This window comes from Chaetura pelagica, unplaced genomic scaffold (genome assembly GCF_000747805.2).
Source record: "Chaetura pelagica isolate M959 unplaced genomic scaffold, ChaPel_1.0 scaffold625, whole genome shotgun sequence".
NCBI lineage: Eukaryota > Metazoa > Chordata > Aves > Apodiformes > Apodidae > Chaetura > Chaetura pelagica.
The window spans coordinates 1,420,827-1,431,350 of NW_009953499.1; the positions used below are offsets into that span (position 1 = coordinate 1,420,827).

The 10,524-nt window shown below is 48.4% G+C and overlaps 1 protein-coding gene across 1 annotated transcript in view; it reads left to right on the forward strand.

Moving 5' to 3' along the window:
• TANC2 (tetratricopeptide repeat, ankyrin repeat and coiled-coil containing 2) overlaps positions 1–10,524 on the forward strand; it is a 192,334-nt gene that overhangs the window by 166,286 nt on the left and 15,524 nt on the right. Inside the window, exons 15-18 of the mRNA XM_009999327.1 lie at positions 556–678; positions 1,327–1,563; positions 3,736–3,921; positions 5,378–5,471. Coding sequence (XP_009997629.1) covers positions 556–678; positions 1,327–1,563; positions 3,736–3,921; positions 5,378–5,471 — 640 coding nt within the window. The remainder of the gene's footprint in view (positions 1–555; positions 679–1,326; positions 1,564–3,735; positions 3,922–5,377; positions 5,472–10,524) is intronic.

Consider the following 10,524-nt stretch of genomic DNA (forward strand, 5'->3'; position numbering starts at 1 on the left):
GAACAGCTCTGTGCTCTGCCACTTGGTGATGCTGGCAAATGACAGACCTTGTATGTGTGGCCTGATCATGAACACCAGGCAGAAGGGTTGGGAACGGTCTGGTACGAGGTACAGGAATGGTCTTCCACGCTGTGGTTGAGACTTCCTTAAGTTACTGTACTGTGAGCAGCTCCTGTCATCTGGCTTAATTATCTGAGTAATAAGGTCACTTTGTGAATCAGTTCTGCCAAAATAATGTGTACTTTATTAAAAAAGAAAAAGGCAGCACGTTGTGCTGCTTGTGTGACAGTTCCTGGGGGTGTTGAATGGCTTCAGGTTGCTCACCGTTCATTCCTGCCTTTCCTAGACTCTGGAGGTGGCTGCAGTGCCTTTGCAAGTTGTTTCCTACAAGCTTCTTAATTCACTGCAAAGGTCAGATGTGGTAAATTGTCACATTATTTTGTGTGGAGCTGCTACTTGTTTGAAACTCCCGAGAGTCCAGAGACCCAGGAGGATCTGCCCAGTGTAACTGAGTGTATCTGTAAGTTTGCATCTAAGTCATCTTCTCTTTTATAGGGGCTGAGTAAAAAAGTTGGGGTATCTTCCTCCATCCTGCAAGGGCTTTGGATCTCCTACAGCACTGAAGGTCTTTCAATGGCTTTGGCATCTCTGAGAAATCTCTACACCCCAAACATAAAGGTACTGGAGGAGAAGAGCTGGAGTGGTTCAGAGCTGGGGTGGTTGAGAGTTCCCATGAGAAGTTCCAGGAGTGCACAGTACCCAGAGCTGGAGCTGCCTGCTGTGGCAGTGGGGTTTTTTTACTATCTGGGATGATCCCTCAACTCTTCTATCTTGACCTGGGATCTCCTTTTAATGGCAGCAGGTGAAGAGTGAATTTGCACCAGTGCAAAATGTTTCAGTTGTGCCTCTTCTCCACAAAGAGGAGGGTGTGACAACTGCTGTTGGGATTTGACAGCCCCGTGAAGGGCTCTGCCTTGGGCAGGCACCAACTCCAATGGTATGTGCCAGTTGAGGCCCCAGGTGCCTGTTAGCATTGGTAAGGATGGACATGTTAGCTGAAGGGACTTCATCTCCACAGCAACAAGGATTGATAGAGATGTCAAAATGTCCATCATCTGCAAGAGCGTTTGCTCCAGCTCCTTCCCATGGGGGCAAAAAGTACCTAAAACGGGGCCGTTTATTAGGCAAAGTGTTTTTATTGTTTTCTGTCCTTTGCTCAGAAAAAACACAAAGGTGGCCCTGCTTTCAATTCTTGTGTTGCCCTGAAAATAAGCTGGTGTCTCTTCATAAGGCTGGGCTGACAGGAGCTCTCCTTGCCCCGAGCAGGTCAGTCGGCTGCTGATTTTGGGAGGCGCAAACGTGAATTATCGGACCGAAGTTCTGAACAACGCGCCCATCCTCTGCGTCCAGTCCCACCTGGGCTACACAGAGATGGTGGCTTTGCTCTTGGAGTTTGGGGCCAATGTTGATGCTGCATCAGAAAGTGGCCTCACCCCCCTGGGCTACGCAGCTGCTGCTGGATTTCTGAGTATTGTTGTGCTGCTGTGCAAGAAACGAGCCAAGGTAAAGTCACCATGTTTCTCTGGAAGCTGTTTTGAGTGACCCCATGTTCCTGCAGGGCAGGGCACAAACTGCAGGCAGGGCTCAAAGTTCTTAGAACCACACACCCATTTAGGTTGGAAAAGACCCTTAAGATCATCAAGTCCAACGTGGGATCCTGGGGTGCATAAGGACGAGTGTGGCCAGGAGGTCAAGGGAAGTCATCCTCCCCCTCTGCTCTGCCCTGGTGAGGCCACAGCTGGAGAACTGGATCCAGTTTTGGGCTCCCCAGAATTCAGGTCTGAGGAGGGAGCTGCCTAATCCCTCCGTGCAGGTGGGCCCCACAGGTGGGTTTGAGTTGGAAGGGACCTTAAAGGTTATCTAGATGCAACCCCCTGCATGGGCAGGGACACCTCCCACCAGTCCAGGCTGCTCCAAGCCCCATCCAACCTGCCCTTCAACACTGCCAGGGATGGGGCAGCCACAGCTTCCCTGGGCAACCTGGGCCAGGCTCTCACCACCCTCACACCAAAGAATTCCCTCCTCATGTCCAACCTAAATCTCCCCTCTTCCAGTTTAAAGCCATTACCCCTCATCCTATCACTCCCTGCCCTTATAGAAAGTCCCTCCTCAGCTTCAGGAAAGTCCTTGAACCTCATGAGGTTAACATGGCAACGTTGCTTTTGCATCATGGAGTGTTCTTTAAATATCTCCTTGAGACACATTTTCCCAAAACTTCTATCAGGCTTGTCCTAGAAAAATACCCTTTGTTTAGCTTTGTGGTGAGTGTTTGGAGTTTTAATTGCATATAATGAGGCAAGTTTAAATATTTTGTTGAAGAAGAAAATGGTGCTGATTTTTGAAGTGGAGCCTCCTGGAAACAATTTGTGGTTTCTCTGTATGTTTAGCTTGAGTTCAAAAAGCAAAATATGGGTTTGTGTAGTTTTGGTATGAAAGTCAGGATGGCTGGAGGGATCTGTTTAGATCTGTTGTCTGTAATAATGTGAGGACAGGATGAAGGAAAAACAGAATTCTGCTTTTGGGGGGATATTTTGAGACAGCTGGTGACTCCCTGACCCTCACTGGTAAGAATCAGCATTCCATCTTGGAGAACAGGAATATTTTGGGCTCCTCAGTGCAATGCAGAAGTCCTGCCAGTCTTGGCTTTCCTTGAGCATCCCTAATTTTATTGAGGAAATACCCCAAAACCAGCTGGGTTTAGTTGGAAGGCTGAGATATTTCGTTCTGGCATAGAAAACTGCAACACTGATTGCTGCAGAAACTGAGAAAGGAGAAATATGAATATATTATTAATCTGAATGATGAGAAATAGTTCTAAAATATTGGCATAATATATTAATAGCATTCTGAATATTAGCATAATATATTAATACCATAATTTCTCATACTTACAATATAAGAAATGAGACATAAAATGCTGTGGAGCACTGACAGGGTTAAGCCACAGGAGGAAGGTCACAGAGCTGTCTCTCCTCTTTTCTCCAAGTTACTGGGATAGGACCCAGAAATCCCAGTATTCGGTGGAATCCATGCCCTGGCCTGAAAAGTCCAGCAAATAAGTTCCTGCAGGGCTGCCAAACACCATCTCTCTTTCCTGTTGACTTCTGCCTGCCTTGGGTTCAGGCTGAGGCCTCTCTGAAAGAAATAGCACCTGGAAGACAAGCTGGTTGTCCTTCTGTGGCCTTGGGTCAGGGAGGTGGTGTCAGTGTGTGTGACTTAAAGGAAAACACAATTGCTGGACTTGGGGATGCAAAGGGAAAAATGCTTTTGGAGCCTTTGAGTGTGAAGAAGATGGAAGAAACCTACAAACTCATGGTAACTTTCCCAAAGCAACCACCTGTGGGCAAGAAGGTGAGCCTGGGGCAGAGCTTTGGGAATGGTTGTCTTCTGGTGGTGGGAGGGCTGCTTCACCAGAAAAATGCATATAGAATCATAGAATAGTTTGGGTTGGAAGGGACCTCAAAGATCATGTAGATCCAACCCCCTGCATGGGCAGGGACACCTCCCAGCAGCCCAGGCTGCTCCAAGCCCCATCCAACCTGCCCTTCAACACTTCCAGGTGTGGGGCTTCCACAATTCCACATGTGGCATTATTGTGAAACTGGGGCTGGAAACTCTGAAGAACTGAAGACGTTTTGCCCATAATTTGACTCATTCTGTCACCTCTGTTCAAAGGTGGATCATCTGGACAAAAACGGTCAGTGCGCTCTGGTTCACGCCGCGCTCAGAGGACACTTGGAGGTGGTGAAGTTCTTGATCCAATGTGACTGGACCATGGCTGGGCAGCAGCAGGGAGTGTTCAAGAAGAGCCATGCCATCCAGCAGGCTCTGATTGCTGCAGCCAGCATGGGCTACACTGAGGTAGGACCTACTGGGCATCGCTGCCACCGCGGGGGGCTGTTCCCCAGCCAAAACAGTGGCCACAGAGGGTCTTGCAGGTGGAGTCAGTACCTCTGTCCTACTCTTCCTCCCTTTCCCATCCCAGCAGTGGGGTTCATGGATCCCTTGGCAGGCTCTGTGGTCTGGGCAGGTCTCCAAGAGAGGACATTGAATGAGTCTTTTAAGTTTTTGGGATAAACCTTTAAGCAAGGGTGGATAAACAGTGTGTTGCTTACACTGCTCCTCCAGCACTGGCAGGGGAGTGGGAGACCACATAGCTTTGGACTGGGGAATGAAGAGCTGGAGAGCCTCCTCCTGTTGTAGAATCCCAGACTGGTTTGGGTTGGAAGGGACCTTAAAGATCATCCAGTCCCACTCCCTGCATGGGCAGGGACACCTCCCACCAGCCCAGGTTGCTCCAAGCCCCATCCAACCTGCCCTTCAACACTGCCAGGGATGGGGCAGCCACAGCTTCTCTGGGCATCTCTTCTCCCCCCATGCTGGTATCTGTCCCCACAGGCAGGGGCAGGCAGCAGAGCAGGCAGGGCTCCCCCCAGGTACCCAGAACATGCTGGTTGGAGCTCAGACCCCAGCAGATCATTGTTTCTGCTAGAATGAGAAAAGCATTTTCATCCTTTAGTCACTAAAGGAAAATCTCCATTTTCTTCTTAGCCTCTTGCTTTCTCACATCATGTGATCCAAACACTGAAATTTTCTGCCACTTCTCAGTCAATTAAGTCCTTTAATCTACCCTTTAAAGAAGTTAATTTGCTTCTCTGGGGTTTCAAGCATCCACAGCTGGAAGAAAGACTCAGTGGAAGTCTTGAACAGCCCGCTTAAGAACAGTATTTGCTAGAAAGGAGCTAATAGTTTCTGGAAGTAACTTCATCTTGGCTGGAGCTTAAGCTAATGAAAAGGCTAATTATTATAACTGCTCCAGTGCATCACCTGCCCGTGCCTCAGTTTCCCCAGCAGTAAAAGGGTATGATCATACTCATTGCAGCCTGCCCAGTGGGGGTCAGTGCCAGTGGACCCTGGGGTTTCTGATGGACTCAGTGGGGTTTCCAGTGGACACAGTGAGGTTTCTGATGGACTCAGTGGGTTTCCTCACTGGTGACAGCAGCTGGAGCTGCAGATGGAGGCACATCCCCTGCCCACGCTGGGTCACCTGCAGCAGGACAGACACAGTGATGAGGAGCTGCTGCTACAAAGGCTCATCATGTGCAATCATATCAAGACACTCGGAGTTTGGGTTTTTTTGCTTGTACAGGACAGCAAGTTCAGGGCTTGGCCTCTAAAAGAACATTTTCCTGAGCTCAGAGTGCCAGGCAGAGCCTGTTCCTTCTCCTGGGTGTACCCAGAGCAGCTGGCATTGAGATGTCAGCAGTTTATATCCAACACATCCACGCTGGTGAGCTGACATGTCATTTTGTTTCAGATTGTCTCCTACCTGCTCGATCTGCCAGAAAAAGATGAAGAGGAGGTGGAGAGAGCACAAATCAACAGCTTTGACAGCCTCTGGGGAGAGACAGGTGATTGCTGGAGCTGCTGTGGATTCTTCTTGCATGTTTGTGTTTGTATTTCTGGGCTCCCCATCACCTGATGCATCCCTGCTCCTGGCATTGTTCCTCTGGTTGGATCTCAGGTGGTTTTTGCAGGTGCTCACACTCAGCTTAAGTCAAACAGAGAAGTTTGAGTTTTGTAAATCCTGAACCTCTGGGGCTCCTGGCACTGTCCAGAGTGTGTTGGCAGCATCTCTGACAGCCAGGCACTAGTTTCCCTGAAACATCTCACGTTGATTGAGATGGACACAAGATTCTGCTCTTTCTCCCTCATTATTGGGCATATTTATCCAAAGCATCTCCCTGTTTCTCTCTCCCCTTCCCAGTTACATCATGACTTTTAAATTATCTGTGGATTTCCAGGAAGCATCTCATTATTTAACACCTGGTAATTAAACCAGGTAAATGTTGTATTTTTGTATTGGTGGGTGCAAGACAGAAGCCCTGATTTCCTCATTCCCACCAAAATGAAAGCAGCCACTGACCCCACCCACTCCCCAGACACCCAGTGCATGATCATCTCCATCTCTTGAGAGATTCAAACTTGGAGTCGTTGGGTTTTAGCTCCAGTGACCTCGTCAATATTTTCCACTGTCGTTTGTACTCAACTCACTCATCTACTTGCATCACTGGTAATGTTCCTGTCAAGTTGTTGCACCAAGGAAGGTAATGTTCCTGTCTGGGTAACAGCACTGATTTTGATCTTGTCAGCTCTGTTTAAAAATGACATGATCCAAGGGTACAGACAGTGGCTGGTGCCTGGCTTGGTGCTCTGGCGGGTCCTTTCTGGTTAGAAGGGCAGGGAGGGGGAAGCTGGGTTATTGCTTGAGCTGATTTGGATGCTGTACATTTGAAAATGTAGCCTTATTAGAGCCTTGTGATGAATGGAGTGGAGCAGAAGGTCTTGCCCCTGAGCTTTAAAGGTTGGAGATGGAGGGATGAGTGGTGCCAGCAAGGAGCTGGGCCGGGCTGCTCTGGGCCACTCGTGAGGTGTGAGGGAAGGACTTGGCTCCTGCACATACCTGGGTAGCAAGGGCACTGTGCCCTTCTTAGCAGAAATCAGGGCAACATACCCAAATAAGCAATTTAGAAGTGCCTCTAGGGTGTCATGGGAGGAAAAGGAAATTTGAGATGGAATGAATCAAATGAAATGACTGCACGTTGGTGACAGGACAGGGCTTTGCTCCTGCTGAGGACACGGCTCATGGTGGTGACCCCACCAGAGACAGCTCACCCAGAATGTTCCCTGCTCTTGGGGGCCTGAGGACAATCTTGTAATGGTGATCCAGATGCCTTCAGAGTTAGATCAAAAGCCCCTGAGATGTCTCCCAGTGCTGTGACTGCATGGGAGATGTCAGATATTACAGATCCACTCCTTAAGTTCACAGAGTCTCAGGTTGTCCAGATGAGTCTGGCAAAGCCTGGTACAAAGCCACAGGCATTTTGGAGCTGGTGTCCAGCTCAACCTGTGCCTGGGTCTCTGCCTTCACAGGTCACACCATCCTGCTTGCTGCTCCTCAGCCCTCTGGTTGGAGAGCTGAGCACCAAACTCTCCTCCCTGGCAAAGTCCAGCTCTTCTTTTCCCTTTTCTTGTGTCCTGGGCAGCTCTGCTGGTCCCAGCCAGTCTGATGCCTTGAAGACTCTTCCACAGGAGCCCTTTCCATCTCTCTTTTCCACTTCCCACACCTCTTCTTTCAACAATTGCAAGAGCTGCACCCACACTCACATCTGGGACTTTCTCCTTTTGAGAGGGTTTCTGAATTACTGGGATAGCTGGGAATGGAGATTTGGGATGAGGAGCCATCTCAAGGGAACACCCATTTATTCCATTAGAATTGGTGGTAGATAAGATGGGAAAACAAACAAAAACAAGCCAACCACCAAGTTGAGCAGTCTTCTGTCCTGTCCCAGGCAGGCCAGATTTCCATGGATCTCAAGATTCCCTCTCACGTGGCTTTATTATGTTTGGGGTTTTTTTTCCCAGAAGTAAGTAGAAAGTGTAGATAAATTTGAAGAGAAATGCTGGTTTCCACCTAAAAATAGCAACCTGCTCTCAAAATCTGCATCATGCCTTGTCTGGTTTTTGATACTTGTTGCTCTTGTGTCTAATCTTGTGCAGAGCAGCCCTGGCTGCCTGGCTTAGTGATACCAGCCTGATCTCATCCCGATGGCACTGCCAGGTTGCATCATAAGTTCAGGAATTGCTGACAGCAAACCACAGCCAACTCCAGATGGAATATCTCTCCCCTGGGACAAGACTAATATCAAAACCCAGCAGAAAAGTATCTGAGTCACTTGTAATAACTCCATCAGAGTTGGAGGTGCAAAGAATGACTCCATCAAACAGCATTTGTCTTGTTGCCAGGCTGTGGAACAGACACACGTGCTGTAGAGGAGCAATTTAATGATGCCTTCTCCAGATAAAAGTTGGTTTTTTCTCTAAGGAAACAACCAGAGGCAGAATGTGCCTTTGGAGATCCCTGGTGCTGGAGGCTGAGGCTTGTCTTGATGTCACTCTCTGGTGGAGTCAGGCACATCCACACCTGAAACTTGTCTCAGGTTTTGTTTGAGTCGTGTTTTGAGAAACACAGCAACTGGTTTAGGGCATTTGCCAAGACCTTGTTATTGCACGGTGAGTTGTTCTCCTGGCACTACATCCTCATGGAAAAACTGCAGAATGAACATTCCTGTTTTCCAGCCCAGGATCCTGGTCACTGCTCCTTGGCTGGGCTTGATGGACTCGCCTTGTCCATGCCGGAGCTCTCTGGCAGACAGTTGAACTTCAAACAAAACCATTTCCAGTTCTCTCATTTCCCCTCCTCACCTCTCTGAGGCTTTTCCAGTCTCCTTTCAACATGCAGGCACAGCTTTACAGTGTGTTATGGGTTTTTTTGGAGGCTGATGGCTGCTGTGAGGCACGTTGGTAATGTCAGCAACAGGTTGCTAGGTCCATCTAAGGAGCAGCAAAAGGCTTCAATAAGCAGGTACTTTTAGAACTTTTCCTGAAATTGAGCTTGTGAGCTTGGAAGGTTGGACACAAGCCACAGGAAAGTGCTCTGAGCTTGAGGTGACCAGCAGTGGAGCTGGAACTTGGGGATGACAGAAGCCACTTTGGTTAGAAGGCTGTGGAGACACAGGATTGATGCAGCTGCATGTGGAGCAGCAGCTGATTGTCCAGCTTGTTGCAGCTGGAGTGACCATAGGGCTTATCTACTCCAACCTCCTGATCAAAGCATAGACACTGATGGGGTCTGGGTGTACCTTGGTGAGTTGGTCTCCTGGGGTCCAGACAATCTGAGCTCCTTTCACCCTCAGAGTTTCTCCATTTCTGAGGATATGTGCTTGGGTAGCACCCAAGGATGGGTTTGTCTCAGCAGCAGGCAACAAATCCAGGTCATCAATGTGGAGCCTTCCTGAAGCAGCATGATCTGACTGCTCAGTATCACTGAAGCTTTTGAGCTGCTCTTGAGTTGGAGCTGTGAAGGACAGGCTGGAGCTGCATACCCACACCAGTTGCTTTGACCCTGAGAAGCAAAGTAGCTCTTGAAGTAGCACCAGGACATGTCAGTGCAGGCTGAGTGGGTTGCAGGGTGGAGTGGAGAAGGGTATGGCCATGGATCAGGTCATCCTGTTTCAGTAAAGTCTTTCCCAAAGAACATTTCAGGGTGACCACTAACCACTTCAGTAATATTCCAGTATTTTCACTGCTGCAAATCTTAAGTCGTTTTGACGTGAAACACCTCAAATTAACCTGCAGCATTTGGAGAGCAGGCAGGGTTAGAAATAGAGCCCTCAAAGCCCAACATGCTGGTCCCTCTGCTGTGCACATCACACACAGTTCTCCTTCTATATTTGCAATTTACGTTCAAAACCCACATGGATCTGATTATAGATCCTGCAGTATGTTCTGCTGGTAGCAACGAGATGATTTTTCTTTTAACTCTTGGTGTCTCTCAACCTCAAGAGGAGAAGACTCAACCATAATGTGGAACAGAATAGAAGGATTAATGAAATGCCCCACCATGAACAGTGTTGCAGTTGGAAACCCATCAACACCTCATAATCAGCCATCCCACAGGAATGTGCTTCAAAAGAGAAAACAAGCAACATCAGTTAGAAATAGACTCCCACCTTCTGCTCAAACTCCTACTAGAAGCAACAGAGCATCAGCCAGAGGAGCTGTGCTGAAGCACAGGGAACATTAAGGAGAGGAGGGAGGAACCAAAAAGTCTAAAATTATCACTGAGAATGAGGCAAAGGCAGGTCCTGCACTTGGAACTATTTTCAGAATGAAGGTGTCTTCTAACCCAACCCTACTTTCTGAGTTAACAAAGCACACGTTGTCAAGGAAGGAGCTGTCAGGTGTCACCTCTTCCCACCTGTGAGCATCTCTCATACTGAAAATGAGAGAAAATGTTGGTTTTGCACAAAGACCTTTGCTGGTGGGATCAGCCCTAGCCAGAAGCAAAGCCCTGAGTTACGTTTTTTTCTTGGAGAATGATGAACATATTCAAACTTGTCCTGGTTTTTGCTTTCCAGTTGCTTCCTTCGTTTCAAAGATCTCCAGGCTACAATGGGGTATTAAAAATTAAAGTCCTTTGTCTTAATTGTGCTGTTCTGTGCTTGTTCAGAGAAAAGCCACAAATCTGAGAGCTGTGCAGTGGCTGGCAGGGACCTGTTGGTGCCTCCAGCTTAATCCCTAGTTGTTCTCACGTAGTTGTGGTGCAGCACGTCAAGGACAGGTTGCAGAAGGTCTTTCCAAGACAGCATTTACCTAAAGACCTGAGGTTTCTTGGGACGTTGTGCCCCCACTAAGACACACTCCATCTTGTGGCCCGTGGCTTTTGCAGGAGGGGGAGTGCTGAAGGCCTGAGGGAAGTGGTGAAGGTTTCATGTGACAAGTTTCTACACATCTTTGCAGCAGCACCTCAGCGCTCAGTCACACGTGCCTGGAGATGATTTGCTCCCTAGTGCAGTTCTCACCTGGTTTCACTGCGACTTGTTGAAATAATCAAAGCTGATT